Raw genomic sequence first — 16,262 nt, 5'->3', positions numbered from 1 at the left:
TCTTTTCAGTTATCATACAATGCCACACCACATTTGACTATGGATTCAACACCATCAGAGTTATTAATGAAACAGCTCTGAATACATGCTTACATCTCATCTTTCCAAACTTAGAGGGGAAGGTGGTGCAGAACCAGAGTAATCAGAAGTTTAACCGTGACATACATTGTAAAGCTCGCACATTCAACTTAGGTGAAACGGTGTATGTGCAGACTTTCGACAGTGGACCTGTTGGGCTCCTGGAGCCATTGTCTCAGAGGCTGGTCCACTATCCTACCAAGTACAAGTGGGAGATAGAATACTCTGAAAGCATGTAGATCATATTCGTGCCAGAGAGACATTCCAACAATCAACTGATCCGCCTGCGATTAACATTGAACCGTCAATTCCTGAGGTGTCTGATGGACCTAGAATAGACATGCCCAATTTCTATGAAGAGTTATCAAATCCTGAACTGCCATGTTCTGATGATGTGTCACACACTGCAGTTCCAGACAGTCAATCCCATTCAGGAACCTTCAGTGGTAGAGCTACGCCGCTCTAGTCATATAAGGAGGACACCTCAGAGACAATGATTTATAATCACCTGAAATTGTAAATACATTTGTTGGATTGTTTAAGTGTCTTCCTATAAATAGAAATTGTAAAAAACTAAAGGGGGAGGAAATATGGTAACAGGGGGGGTATAGTCCCTCCCTTCTGTCAATCAGAGGTCATGTGATGTACTGCATGGCTCCAACCAGTGAGCTTTTAGTGCGGGCAATCTGCGGGGGGTGGAGCTTTTTGATGAACCCTGTCTACTCCGCCGAGTCATCACAACTGTGCTGACCTTATCTGCTACAGGCAAATTCCTAGCTGTAGTCTACTGCAAATTGATGTGATGATGCCTTGCGAGAATTGCAATCTTCTCCAAACATTGCTTCTCATTGAGGTTCAAATAGTTCAGATTGCGTTTGTAGATTTTAGAATAGGATAAGACCACCTTAAAACAAGACTCCTCTTGCTGGATTCCTTGCAGGACCATGCTAATCTTGAAAGTTCTCCTCTCCTGTTGCTGCTGCTTTCCTTTTCCTCCATGTACTACAACTAATAAAGTATTTTTCAGTATGAAAAGTACTTCTCTGTGCTCTGAACACAGAGTATCAGAGAAGCTGCAGTGTAGGCCTTGGCAGAAACTGAAGCCTACGCTGATGGGTGAATGACGGTTTACATGGATGGAGAGGAAGTCTTTCCCTTGCCACCTCCCTCCATTTTATTACTTTGGCATCACTACTACTGCTATCTGTGACAGTAATGGGGCCAGAAGGATGGGCCAGAACCCCAGGCCACATCTTTGCAGCAGCATTTGCTTGTGGTTGGCGGCATAATGATAGTCAATCACAGTCCCAGTGGGGGTGGTGGTGGAGGGGAATGTAGGCCTCACTGCACGATTTTGTTTCATTATACACAGTTATCCCACCCGACTTCAGGTGGGATCAAGCAGGTGAGCCGAGTCCGAGATTTCAAAGAATGCAAAATATAACTTTACAAAACCACCACGCTGTTCAGGGTGATTTCATGCATTTGTAATTAGTGACGTTTTATGTCTAAATTTACGATCATCTTCAGTGGTGCAGTAATGACAATACTTTCCTACTCCACCCTTAACAGTCATGGAAAGTTATCTCATGCATGCCATAATCTAGCCAGAACATCTACTGTGCCAATTAATTTAAAGCCACTGGGTCCATAAGTCTGGTGTACAAAACAACGAAACATCAAAAGAATGTATAAAGACCATGAGCAAAATAAGGATTACAATGTTTAAAAATATTGTTTGTTGCATCATTTACACTGCTGCAGGCACATGGCGCATCATTAATAAAACCAGTCTGACGGAACATGAGCCAATTCCTTTGTGACAAAGCAGCATTTTTCAGTTTATATTCACAGCATAATGAATGGGACAGAAATGCACAGCCTTTTATCAACCTATAATTAGTTAGCTATTGGTGAACAAGTAATATTTCTTCAATTAGCAACAAATCTTTTATTTTGCCTGAGGACAGACAAAAAGGCATTAGATCATTTCAGGGGCAATGGGGAGAGCTTCATTGTTTAAGCTCGAGCAATTATACATCACTGTAACATTTGTTTGGGCTTATTAATGTAGGGGGATGATGTTCTTTGGTAATAGAATTGGCACTCTGAGCACAGAGTTGAAAGTTAGATATTAAAATTTAATACATTAGGGTTTAAAAATGATTAATCCAGATTCTAATCGTAGCTTTAATCTTTTCCAGCAGTGAGAAGGTATTTGTCAATAAATGCGAGGTCAACAAGGTTGCATTCTGGTACTGGCAGTGATTGGCAGATTTTTCTCTTTACTGCTGCCATATGCCTTCAGGTCATCTACAGAGAGTGTCTACTGTAACAGTAATGGGGCCAGAAGGATGGGCCAGAACACAAGAACTGACAGAAAGCTGTTCAGCCTTGCTTGCCTAAAATCCAAAAGTGCGCCAAGTCCTCATCAGAGAACTGCTCTATGCTGACGATGCCACACTAACATTCCATACCGAGGAACACCTTCGGTGGTAAATGAAGACTCTCTCATGGCTGTAATGAGTTTGGATTAACCATTTGCATCAGGAACACAAATGTCGTGGTCTAGGATGTTGCCATCTATCAGCATTGACAATGTGACGCTGGAGGTTATTGATCGCTTCACATATCTAGACTCCACAATCACCAACAATCTGTCACTTGATGCTGAAATCAACACGTGTATTGCAAAAGCTGCAGCTGTTATGTCCAAAATGAGCAAGAGAGTAACAGCAACCTGACTGAGAACACTAAACTGTGAGTCTAACAAGCTTGTGTCCTCAAAGCACTCCTCTACAAAACAACATATAATAGGCAGGAGAAAGGCTGAATAGTTTCCACCTTACTGTCTCAGGTGTATCCTTGGCAGCTCTTGGCAGGACAAGGTCACCAACTCAGTGGTCCTGGATCAGCTAACTCCATCAGCACATGCTCATTGCTAAGTCAACGACATCTGCAATGGATGCAATCTGCATTCATTGGATGAAAGATGGCCGTATACCCAAAGACCTTCTGTAGAGTGAATTGACCATTGGGCCATGACTTCCCAGATATTGATACCACCACTGCAAGGATAACTGTAAGTGAGATATGAAGAAAGTGGACATCGACACAAACAACTGGGAGACAGTTGCCGATGGCTGTGACCTCTGGAAGCTGACTGTTCAAAGGCACATCAGAAGAAACGAGGAGCAATGGAAATCTCTGTTAGCTGAGAAGGGGTCTCAGAGAAGACAGAGGCCAGTGAGTTGTGTACCTTCTCAGCCCACTGCCTTCACCTGCAGTAAGTGTGGCCGAAACCATCATGCCAGGGTAGGGCTCCTAGGTTTAATACAGAGTTGACCATCAAGGCGCAAACCATCATCTCATGAGATGAAAAGCTGCCAGGGACTCTGAACACTGAGTTGAAAGTTAGATATTAAAATTTGATACATTAGGCATTAGAAATGATAGAACAAGGCTTTAATAGATTTAATATTTTTAGCCCTGGGATATAAGATCCTGGTGAGTCTTGAGTAGGTGGATGTGGAAAGGATGTTTTCTCTTAGAGGAGAATCTAGAACTAGGGGTCGTTGTTTAAAATTAAGGGTCGCCCAATTAGGACAGAGATGGGGAGAAATTTTTTCTCTCAGAGGATGATGAGTTTTTGGAACTCTCTTCCTCAAAAGGCGATGGAAGCAGAGGGCGGAATTTTCTGTGCCTGTTGGTGTTGGGCATCATGGTGGGCGTGAGTGAACAATATGGCAGAAAGGCCAAAAATCAGTTTCACAATGTGGTGAAACCAGTTTGCGATAGTCTACTCCGCCCATCAATGGTGGGTGATGTCCAAACACGTCTTGACAAGTGTAACATGCAGAAGTCGGGATTTACCGTTAGGGCCTTGCTCACGTCACAGACATCCAAGGAGCAGAAGATGCTACAGCCCTACAGCAATGTGACCCTGGAGGAATGTGCATCGCCTGCTGGGTGGATTCTCACGGACATGGCTCTGTCGCAAAGCAGCTCATGGAAGGTGGAAGGTCACTGTTGAGGGTCTGCTTCAGGACATCAGTGTCTTGGCCATGTTCTGCAATGGATGATCATCTAGGGGGTGGACAGGAAGGTCTAGGTTTGATTGGGAGAGGAGGGCGTACTGGGGGGAGTGAAGTTGGGAGTGGGGGGAATGATGGTATCAGGGTGGTGAGGATGGGAGGGGGGAGGGAGTATGGGGGAGGAGGCTGTAACGTAGAAGAATGTGGCAACTGGGGAGGTAGGTGTAAGGGAATGAGTTTGGTGGGGGAAGGAGTTCGGAGGGGGCAGAACTTTGAGGGGAGGAAAGAATTCAGAGGGGGGAAGGACTTTGGGTGGAAGAAAGAGTCCAGGAGAGTAAGGAGTTCAGGGGGAAAAAGGAGTTCAGAGGAGGAAGGAATCCAGGAGGAGGAAGGAGTCTGGGAGGATGAAGGAGTAATGGTGGAGGAAGGAGTAAAGGGATGACGTCCAGGTGAACATGCAAGAGGGGCGTCTGTGAAGTCAGTGACTGCCTCCTGGGGGAGGGAAATGAGGGTAGATGTTGTAGGAGGGAATGGTGAGAATGAGAGAGGGCAGAGTGAGCCGGTAGGGTGGGAGGGTGCGACGGTATCGGTAGAACGGTCGGCGAGGGTGGTTGGTGGAGACTCAGAGGCAGACACAGACCCTGGGGGTGGGAAGGGGAAGGTCGGGGAGGTCAATGTGGATGGGGGTGGGAAGCTCAGGAAGGTAGGGAACGTGCATGTTCACCTGGGCATCCTGGGATGACAATGGTTCGGCTTGGTGATGGCGGTCAGGTGGAAGGTGATGTCAAGGGTGTCAGCAGCGATGGGGGAAAGGACATGGGTGACTGGGAGAGGGGAGAGGGGAAAGGGCAGGGCAGCTGAAGGCAAAATTTACCAGTACCATGCTTGTGAAATCAAAAGTGCCTGGAGCCTCGTGTTGGACAGGAACAGGTGCTGCATGGGAGTGCGCTCAGTGGGTGGACGGAGATGTCGGTCAGCTCAGATGGACAACTGAAAGCGAACCCCAGCCACACACGTACACACGGGCCAGCTGCGTGCATCTGAACTGCTAGTGGGGCGATGGATGCAAGGGGAGGACTCGCAAAACCTGTAAATGAAACTCAAAGACAGCATTACACATTATTCAGTGAAAGTGGATGTATTTTCAGATTATCAAGTGACAAAACCTGTGCAGCCACTTGCATCAGAAATTCGTAATGTTTCTAGGCCTACCCCTTCTTTCAAGTGCTGCCCTGACATCTGAAGCAGCAGTGGAGAAAGCCTGTGCAATGGTTGGCTCTGTTGCCTCTGATGACTTTCGCATGGGTCGTCAGGAGAGCCGAGGCCTTGACACTCTCTTTAGCTGTCTTGTGGGCCAGCTGCTCCCTCTGCGGTGACAGAGGATGAGGTTGAGGGGATCACAGGCAAAGGGGAGTCGGAGGGAGAGGACAGCCTCTGAGATTCCTGAGTGGGTGACCAGAGGTGTCCAGCTGCTGCTCACCTTCAGGTGCCCGAGGGCCCTGGCCTGACTCCTTGAGGGGAAGGAGCACCTGGAGGGACGTTGGGGTGCCCCGTTTCCCTCTTGCACTGCCACTGCAGGAACTCGCCCATGTCTACCATGATGGAGTGCAGGTCTGTGCGCATCTCCGCGTTCTGCTAGAGCAGGATCTCCATGGTGTCCGCCATCTTTCCCATTGAGACTTCCATACGTACTCACGTGGGCACCATTTCATCAGAGATCAGGTGGATGCAGTCCTCCAACTCACGTGCCACTCAGTCCACATCCTCACCAGTCAGTGCTACGGCACGCTCCTCAAAGTGAGTGAGGGGCCTAACGTGGGCCATTCCACCCCTGGTCTGGGACCTCTCCCTGCTGCTGAGAGTCAGCTTCTCCTGCATGGAGAGAGTGTGAGCAGGACACATGGCACTGTGTGGAATGTTTGTGTGGTGAGCGGAGGCATGGATAGGGTGAAGACCCGAGCTTGAGAGGATATGAGCCTAATGGAGATGTGAGGGTGAGTGTGGGAGTTAGTGGTGTTGACCCTTGAGGTGTGAGATCCCTGTGGATGTGTGATGGGTTTGAGAGTGTGTGAGTTGAGAGCGATAAGAAGAGTGACTTACCCTGGCGGAACTGATGAGCCCATTCATCCTCTTCCTGCACTGGGTGGCTGTTCTCTTTTGCAGGGCACTGGTGCTGACGACTGCTGCCACCGTCTCCCATGCTGGATTGGTGACCTTGCTTACTGGCCTTTGCACAAAGCGGGGCTAGAGGACTATGCGGCGGTCCTCCACTGCGTGGTCCTCCAGTAGGCGCCCGAGGGAGGTGTCACTAAATTTGGGGGCCGCATGTTTCCTCCCTTTGGCAGCAATCAATTCACAGCAGCTCCCTATCCCTTGAAAAGTGCTAGCTCTTTGCAGGGATAGCCTTTAAATGTGGCACCTGGTTTACTGAAGACCTGATGTGTCAACGGGGCGGGCAAATGAGAGGCCGCCCCACCAATGACCAGCATGTTTCCGAATGCATGGTTAATGAGGTGGGATTGGGATGAGATGGTGTGAAAAGCCACCATTGCGGCCAGCAGGTAAAATGTTCTTCTCCCTGCCTGCTACTGCACTTGGTGCAAATCTGGGAAAATTCTGCCCAGAGTCTTTGAACATTTTTTAAGGCAGAGGTAGATAGATTCTTGATAAGCAAGGGGGTGGGGGTTATCAGAGGTAGGTGGGAATGTGGGATTGAGGTTACAATCAGATCAGCCATGATCTTATTGAATGGTGGAACAGGCTCGAGGGGCCGAGTGGCCAAATCGTATGTTCGTATAAGTTTGTTAGTTGCAGTTTTGATTGGCCATGTTAATAGTTATTGAGCTTTTAAGGAGAAAAAATGATCTTCAAAGTCTGTTTTCATCACTGAGTGCCCACTTGTTTGAACGTTGGTCTAATGAAGGACCCAACAATGCACAACACAACAGGCATCTCTTCCTTCGTTCTGACCTGGGCCCCATCACACTTCCAGCAGTACAATGATGTACAATGATACCATGGGAATTTTGTACCTAATAATATATAGTTCAGAGCTGTGGGTGTAGAGTGAGATGACACTTTGAGCAGAGAGGTATAAAGACCTTAAACATCAATTTTTAAAATCTGGACCTCAATTTCACACAGAGACTATTGAACTACCCTGGATCAGAGATCCAGATCAAGATCACAGTAGATGTTAAAGACAAAGACATTTTGTCTTCAGACAGTATGAAGGAGGATCTAAAAAACAACTCTGGTAATTTATGGCTGAGTAAAAACAGACAAAAAGATTATTGTACAGATGGTGAGATATGCAGATTAAGAAGAGATTCAAAGCCTAAGAAAAGACAGAGAGGCTATTGACAGAAACAAATCAAAAAGGGAGGAGAGAGTCTTGCAAGACCCAGAGGGATTATTGCAAAAATACTACGAGTTGAGAAGTTGTTTGGGAGAAGTGACAGCTGGTCGGCTCATACTTGGGGATAAGGTTTTAAAATGATTTTTCAGCATTGTTCCTGTGGAGCGGCAGGTATGTAATCATAATGTTTCATACACTTGGGACAAGTTTCCTCAATTAGTGCAAATTATGTGTTAAAAAAAAGTTAAGAACTGCTGCAATCCTACCTGCATTGTAAAATGCTCAAATTTTCTCGGTGAACACACTGCATCATTGTTCACAGGTCCAGGTGCAAGTGTAAGGAGCACACTAAAGGTGAGCATGGATAATTGTATGTAAATGAAATTTATAAGAATGGGGTCAATTATAAATTAGTGTCACAATAGGGGAGTGGTGGGAGTGGGAAGGGAACAAGCATTCTGAAAGCATTTAGACAGGCCAAAGGGTATCTCAAACTATTAACAGCCCTTGCCCAAGGTTGAAGGAGCAGAGGATTGACAGATAAAAATAAAGTCCCATGTGTAGGCTCGAGGCCTCAGTTGGTAAATTCTGTCAATGGCTGTGCCAACGTTATAGCCAGCAGCAGCTCTCCGGACAGCACAAGGCACCTGACTGTACTGACCCATACCATCCACAGTTATTGCCATGTAAGTGTGAAACTGCCTGTGGTTGTAGCTTCTTGGCAGGAGTGACTAATGAGGCTTTGAAGGGTGAAAATCACCCTGGCATGCATTCTTCCATGTCGTACCATGTAAAGTATAAAGTGCTTGGAACTGTTTTAGCATAAAGATCATTCATGCCAACATGCATATCTGTGCCATTGGGTTGCCGTCACAATTTATAATAACTTCCATTCATATAGCATCAATAACAAAAAAAAGAGCAAGCCTTTTTGCCTGAATGATAGCACTCCTGCCTCTGAATTGGAAGGTGCAGCATTTAAACACTTCTGCAAACATTTCCAACAAGTGGAGCCTGGAGCTCCAGCTGTGAATTATGCATTGACATCCAACTGGATTCTTGGGTCTGGTGGGTATGGGTGGCTCTACACTCTTTGTATGGGTTATGGGACCCCCTAAAACCCTCCTGTCATATAGAACGAACCACCCAATCTGTTGGTATAAAAATATTTACAGCCATGGAAGGAGTGGCCATGTTGTGAGAGCCAGTGCAGACTTGATGGGCTGAATGGCTTTTCCTGCACTGTAAAGAGACTGTGATAGGGTGATATCACTGCATTATGTGAATGCCAGGGTGGTAAAAGGTGAACTGACTGGATCTTGGTCTTTTTTTCATCCAGCAGTTCCTACGTTTCTATGAAAGATCGAGAGAGAAAGGGAATGAAAGAAAATATGAGAGATTTGAGAAAAAAAATGTAGTGTTTATGACTTTTTATTTAGTTTTCAAGCATTAATTTTAGTTCCACAATATTAATACTGCAGTTGTAAAGCTACTACTGATAGCTGACTAATTGTAATATTAAGGTTTGAGGAAGCATTACAGTGTCTGAACTGCTGGGAAAGTTTGAATCTTTTGGAACCACGAGCAGTCCGAGACTTTGAACAAGAAAACATCAAACACTTACATTATTGGCAAATCTATTCATTTTATTTTGCGTATCCTATAATCTGCACTGTGATACCACAAAAACATATTACATATTATTCCAGAGGCATATATATTGATATTTTCCCCTTCAGTTATCACTTGTCTACAGTAGTGTATTCACAGGAAAAGTGAGATGGTCCGAGTTATGGTTATTTCCATGGCAACTTCCACTGCAACTCGAGAGCAATCAGCTGGAGGCAAACTCAAGTTAGGCTATGCCACTTTTTTGGTCTGTCTAGAATATTTCATTGGACATGCCACATAAGACAACCTGAAACTGGCAAAACTCACGTGACACATGTAAAGCTGAATTACCAGCAACTTGTACTTATCATGTAACCTTTGAAGCCATGTCTCTGCTTAACCATTTGAGGTGTGAGTCTCTCTGAAATATAGTAATAATTTCATAAGTCAGGGGTCTGTATGTATAATATTGTCAAAGGGCCATTTTCAGTTGCTTTTTCCGTCACCTGTGAACCTTGGCAGACTTGCTGCCCCATGTGCATCAGGGCCTCTGCTCACAGACCTTATCCCTTCTCACAAGTATTTGCTGTCTGTTTCCTGGCTTGAGATTTAGTGCTATTTCCTCATTATTTCTTGCTCATCAACAAAAGAAGGTCAAAGGAATGTTATGCAATTCAGAGGCATGATTATCCCAGCTTCCAGACAGCAAGAGAAAGATCCACATTAAGATAGAACTGTCCAAAAAGTATTGGGAGTGAAGTTGTTCATAAATGATGCAAAAGAGGCGTTAGTGAATCAACAGCCCATTTTACACAGTTGGATTTTCTTTTTCAATGCAATCAATGGAAAAAGAATACCAGGCTGGATATAAAACAAGCTTCCAACAGGCCATTTTGTACAACCACCCAAAACAAATTTTATTGGTCACTTTCAAGGGTTCTGTAGTTCTTTTCTTCCTTTTTTTGGAGTGATACCAAATCTTCACTTGACACATGTTTACACTAGTAGGATTCAGATCAGGAGAATTGTTAGCCCGGGCACACATCCTATCATATGGCGAGTAATTAAGATTTAAGAGTTTGTTACAAAACCCAAACTTACCTTAGGGTTGAGGTTGGAGGTCGGAGGTCGAGGTCTCCAAGTCCCGACAGTCTTCGGACTTCCGGTGCATGTGCAGGCTGGGAGCGGGCTGCACATGCGCAGTTCTGCATCTTTATATTCTTCGGGCATGCGCATGAAGAAAAAAGGCGAAGGGCGCGAAAAACCCAGGCCAGGTGACCGGGTGCAGGACACAATAGCCAGCAAGTGTCCCAGGCAGGGTGTAAAGGGGAGGTTCCAAACAGTGAAGAGGGGACAGGGAGAGGCCCCAAACAGTGAAGAGGGAATAGGGAGAGGCCCCAAACAGTGAAGAGGGGATAGGGAGAGGCCCCAAACAGTGAAGAGGGGATAGGGAGAGGCCCCAAACAGTGAAGAGGGGATAGGGAGAGGCCCCAAAAGGAAGTCCAAAGTAAGGGGACAGAAACAGGTCCCAGTTAAGTTAAGAAAAAAGAAGGGAACAGAGTAACAGGCTCCAAGTTAGAGAAAGTGCTAAGGGGAGCAGACATTAAGTAAAGAGGGCTCAGGAGAAGCCCTGGTAATTGAAGAGGGCGATTGGGGAAAAGGTACCCCTTTGGAGCAGTAGCGTTCTGCTCAGCACAGCCAAAGATCTGAAGTTGTACCTATAATTTGGTGCTTGAATGAATACTTGGGAACCAAGGGGAATGGGATCTTGGAAGACCAGACTGAATCCCTGCAAGGTGGGCTGTTGTTGATGCCATCAAGTTTGCTAATTGAAGAGGGCTGAAGAGAAACACTGAAGATCCAAGGAGGCAGTCAAAGGTTGGTGACTTTGTGCTGCAGCCTACTGGAGCAAAGGTACCTTTGAAGCAGTATTGTTCTGCTTGGCACGGCCAAAGAGCTGAAATTGTGCTTGTAGATTGTACTCAGGAATCCAGGGGAACGGAATCTCGGGAGACGAGATTGAAACCCTGCAAGATAGGCCGCCGTTGAAGCCGTCCAAGTTGGAATGACTTTTGGAGAGAATTCCAAGTCGAGATCTTCGAAGGTGAAGATTGGAAACCCTTGTGAGAGAGACAGAGTTTCAGTGAGATTGGTTGACACACAGTGTGACTAATGTCTGGGTGGGTTGTTGAGAAATTCATTGACTCTGTCTTGGTTACATCTGCCATTTATTGTGCAGTGTGGGGTGTTCGACCACAGTTGGCTTGTTAATTCACATGTACCTCATACTTACCCTGAATATTAGAATATTAGATAGATATTGTAAATTATTTTATCTTCCTGACCTTGTATAGTCAAGTCTATTTTTGTCTGTTCAAAACCCATGGAATCTTGTGACTTTCTTCGCTGAGCAAGTATCTTCGATCTCAAACTTTGTCTACTTTAAACAAAATGTTATCAGTCCCTAACCAGATCCTACCAACAAATTGGGAGTCTGGCCAAGGATTGTAACAAGCTCCACACCATCATTTCACTTGCATGTATAGATAGATAGTATATGACATATACAGATTTCAGGAATTGTTCACCACAATGTCTAAAAGTCTAAATAAATTATTTTGTTAACTACTGGCAAAAAAATTCCTGGAAATAATTGATTAAATAACCATCATATCCCATATAAGGTAAAATGCTGTAAAAGTGCTTGCTTTTCTGTACTATTAATAAAATGACAGAGCAGTATTATGTGAAACACAGTACCTGGTGAGGATGTTATTTGAAGATAGTGCCTCAGCAAATTTAATAGGAACATTGTTCAGTTTAAGTTCCTTAACGCAACCAATGAAGTCATGTGTTTTTGCTTGATCAGGACGAAGGAGTATGGGGTCAATTGATTTGATTCCTCCAAATGTCATACTATTTTTATCCAAATCCAGAGTTCTAAGGGTAAGATGATGTAAGATTGTATAAATTTGCAGAATTATCTTTGAATCACATAATATGACATTATTTTCTTAAGGCTAGATGAACAGAATAAGAATTTTTCTACAGCATAAATCGGATATGCACTGATACCTCTCTGTGCCTATGCCTGGAGTGCTTGCAAAGCAGAACTGCGCTGGCTGATCGTTGGTGCAATTATCCACTGTCAGGGATCCAGTCTGCAAATGTAGGCAAAAAAACAAACTGGTTGCTGCTCACTTCAAGAACAATACCAATGAAGCAAGTATCTTGTACCATCACCCCCCTCACCACCCTGCCCCTACCCCCATGCTCAGACACAGAAATCCTTCTCCTCTGATTTACAGTCTGCTTTTGTTCTTTACTATGAATGTTTAGAACATTCTGGCCTAAATTTTCAGAAACTGTGCTGTGAGCAAAATGTTGACAGCATTTATAAAATGTCTCTTTGTGGCCTTTAATTTTCTACAATTGGCCTTTTTGACTGAGACTGGCAACTTATTGCTAATTTTTTGCTGTGGGTTCAGGGCCATTAAAAACAGGATTGCAACATCTGACATCCACAGAGTCATAAGACAGTTACGTTCCATCAGATTGGCTGGATTACAGCTCAGGCCCCAAAAACGAAAGCCCAGTGTTGTCGAGCTCTTTAACTCTTCTGCAATCATTGTAACTAAATCTTCTGTTCTAAATGTTGTGTTTGTTTATGTTGCACCCAATAGGAGGGCATGTCAATGCCAAGAAAGTTCAAATTGAGCCCATTATAAAATAGTGAGGTATTTTACACGAAAACACCATTTCTGTTTTCTTTTTCATTTTTATACCTGCAACTCAGAACTGATTCAAATACATTTATAAATAACAGAGACAAGCAAAACAAGCAGAATGCAAAATGAAACTTCCCAGAGTAATGTAAAATATGATTTGCATTATTATAACCCTTTGAAAACTAATCCCTTCATCTCTATGATAAATAAATTATCTAGTTGTTAACATTATGATTATTGCGTTTAGTCTTTATTGTACACAGCCTTCTTAAGGTTTACTCAGTTAACGTTAACCATCTCAAACGAGCAGAGCACAAAATGTGTTTCAACTGTGACTAATACCAATCATTTAGACAGTTGTGTAACCAGCTTATTATCCATTTATATCTTAATATATGCTACATAAATTTATGCCACACTATTGTCATTTACTCTGAAATAAACACTATCTAAAAGCATGATATTACAACTAAATAAATAAAGAGGTGTGTCGGATTTTCTCATAAGAAATGTGATTATCACAATCTATAAAGGTAGTACAGAAATAATACTTTCTGATGTTTATTTAGGAATAGCCCAGAAGGGATTCATGGTTATTACCACCATTCTTTTTGCTTCCTATTATTGTAACAACTGTGCTTCTGTAAAGCTTTTTATTTGTGAGGTTTGATGTTTTAAGAATATTGAGATGTCCATTAGATATGAATTTTATTCTCTAAACAGTAAATGCATTTTTTTAAGTTTGGAGCTTCTTTCTGTTCAGACCTGTACCTTCCTTCCACCAGATGAAAGAAGTTGAACTATGCCAAAGACTTTCAGATATCCTTCTATCATTTCTCACAGGGGTGTGTGAGCACCTATCAGTCAGTCATCTCTGATATTAACTCCTCCTTTGTTAAACGATGCACTGCAACTTTTCCAGAAGGATGTATGAGAGCACATCAGAATGACTCACCCTCTGATTTTTCCTTGACTTGTGCTGCTCTGTAATTGGTCACTAAGGGGAGTCTCATGAGGACTTATGTTCAATTTTTCCTCCATGTTGAGAAGTGTCTGGCCTCCACTCAATACCTTCCCAAGAGACTGGGAACTCATTACATGGCAAATCACAGGAGTGAACTCATGTTCTAATATTCCATCTCAGAACATTCATGCATCAAGTCACTGCTTCATTACTCTGCCTTATAGGCATTGCATTAACATTTTGCATTAATTGTTATATTTCAATAAGTTGAAAAATCCTCATGAATAGAATTGCATTTTACAGTGATTAAAAATATTGTTGTATCATGCGATTAAAACACTGCAAATTTGTCTGCCATAATCATTTAAAAAGACCAAATCTCATGAGATTATGTTAGCTAAATCTTGTGATCCTGTGGAGATCCATAGAGTGCGATTACAAAACCTGTGTTATGTACAAAGCAGAACTAATATGATGTCATGCACTTATGAAAATATGTTGCAGGATCCCAGTGAACTAAAACCTGAGAATCAACACAATTGTTAATGGGTAAACCACAGTACAACGTGGGATTGATTAATATGTAGAAAAATCTGTGCAATGAGAGGAAAGCCTCATGTTTAATTTATGCCAGGTCTGACTTGTTATGAAACAAACACAAACCCTAGAGGTATAGAACACCAGCAGCTCTGTCAGCTGCCTGCAGTACAGGCAATAATGTGTACAGCCTCAGATTCATGATGATGATTATCCAGTCTTTATTAATCTTACCTTTTTATTTAACAATAGGCATTTAACCCTATGAGTGCAGAAAACAGATTTTACTGGCTCCCTAGGTTATCTCTATAAAAATGTATAGAAATACATATACTGGTGTTAAAGACTTATTTTGTGAGAGACATGGTACTATCATCTTTTGTAAGCTGAGTCATTATGAAGCATTGAATAGATCAATACGGCTGTGAACTGACATAATATCCTGAGTGGAGACAGATACATCTGAGTGACAATTGATCTGGGAATTGAAGCTGTCAACATATGACTGGGCTGTAAGCAGTCAAGTGCTTGCACTACTCCATGCCCATCTCCTGGCCTCTTTCTGGTTGGCATCATGGTGGGTTATGTCAATAAGTTATGCATCTCTCAAATAAATAAGCATGGCTGCAAAGTCATAGAAACAGCTGTGGCTCATTCACCTGCTCAACTGAAATCTATGTGAGACCTCATGTGAGAGGGCAAGGCAAGGCAGGATTTGGAGGGGAGGGTGTAATTTGTGAAGCAATCAGTAAAGCTGGTAATTTAAATAGTCGAGGGCTGCTGTCTTTCATTTTTATATGTATGACAAAAAGATGATGTGTTTGTTAAGGGGTGATTAATCAGTGAAAACCAGAGAGGCAGGCAGTTAATATCACCCTGGAAATTTACCTGACAATGTCCATTTTTTCTCCAATCTTCCATTTTAACCTGCCGTTCTAAACTGAAGAATTGCTTGCACCAAGACATGGGGCAGAATCAGCCCAGAATTGCACGGGTTGCGATAGTGAGCGTGAAAAACGACGTTTTACCTGTTGGCCGCAATGGTGGAATTTTTGCGCCGTATTGTCCGCTTCCCCCCTCATTAATTATGCAGCCACAAGAAACACGTCATTTCACTGGCAGGCGGCCTCTGAATTGCCCACCACGCTGTTACCTCACCGTTTCCTCACACTGGGTGCCATATCTAAACTGCAGCCATGCACACAGTTCTCAAAGCATGCAGCTCAGGACTGCTCCGGCGAAGACATGGCCCTGAATGCCAGGAAGAGTTCAGTGACCCGTCACTTGAATACCTTTTGGAGGCCCACTGTGATGTCCTCCACCCCAGCTCTGGCAGCAGGAGGCCAAGCAATCTCACCACTCCGGCTTGGAAGGTGGTGCCAACACTCCACAGAAGAGATTGGCCATCCAGTGCAGATTGAGGATGAATGATCTCACCCAGGGTAAGGCAACGATCTTATCACTCAAAACTTACAGTCACAAGGCCATCACCATTCACTGGGATCTCACTCACTGCCAGCTCAAGGGACATCACCACCCATTCTCACACACATAGCCTCACATCTCCATCTGGCCTCATCTCCTCTGGAGACTGCCTCCTCAGCCCTCACCATCTTGAGGCCATTTGTACAGATCAACAGGTGTCCCCACACACACCCTGGGGTATCTTTCCCCAGTACAGCCCTTGCCCTCCAGCCTCTTCCCTTGCCTAAGGCCTCTTCCCCAAGTAAGCCCTAGCCCTGCAGCTGTTGAAAAGCCAACCGCGCCTGACAGCAGGTCTGGTAGGTAGAGACCTGCCCGTGAGCCCCCCCTAAAAGTGATATGGTGCTGTGAAGCCTGGAGCTGATGACTGCGAGTGCTGCCCGAAGCAAGGTAGGCAAACAAACCCCGAAGTCTTGAGCGAAGTGCAGCTTGCCAGGTGCACATTGCTTATGTACAGTTGTGAAAGACGT

The 16,262-nt window shown here is 44.0% G+C and overlaps 1 protein-coding gene across 2 annotated transcripts in view; it reads right to left on the bottom strand.

The window, feature by feature from the left end:
* The window catches only part of LOC144682733 (protocadherin Fat 4-like), a 189,026-nt gene that overhangs the window by 69,692 nt on the left and 103,072 nt on the right, over positions 1-16,262 (bottom strand). For both annotated transcript variants that reach the window (XM_078545370.1, XM_078545371.1), the window contains exons 11-12: positions 12,157-12,242; positions 11,842-12,021 (exon numbers count right to left, since the gene is read on the bottom strand). In XM_078545370.1, the coding sequence (XP_078401496.1) occupies positions 11,842-12,021; positions 12,157-12,242 (266 nt within the window). The remainder of the gene's footprint in view (positions 1-11,841; positions 12,022-12,156; positions 12,243-16,262) is intronic.

Source organism: Cetorhinus maximus, chromosome 7, assembly GCF_964194155.1.
Source record: "Cetorhinus maximus chromosome 7, sCetMax3.hap1.1, whole genome shotgun sequence".
NCBI lineage: Eukaryota > Metazoa > Chordata > Chondrichthyes > Lamniformes > Cetorhinidae > Cetorhinus > Cetorhinus maximus.
This window is presented reverse-complemented; position numbering and strand designations above follow the sequence as displayed.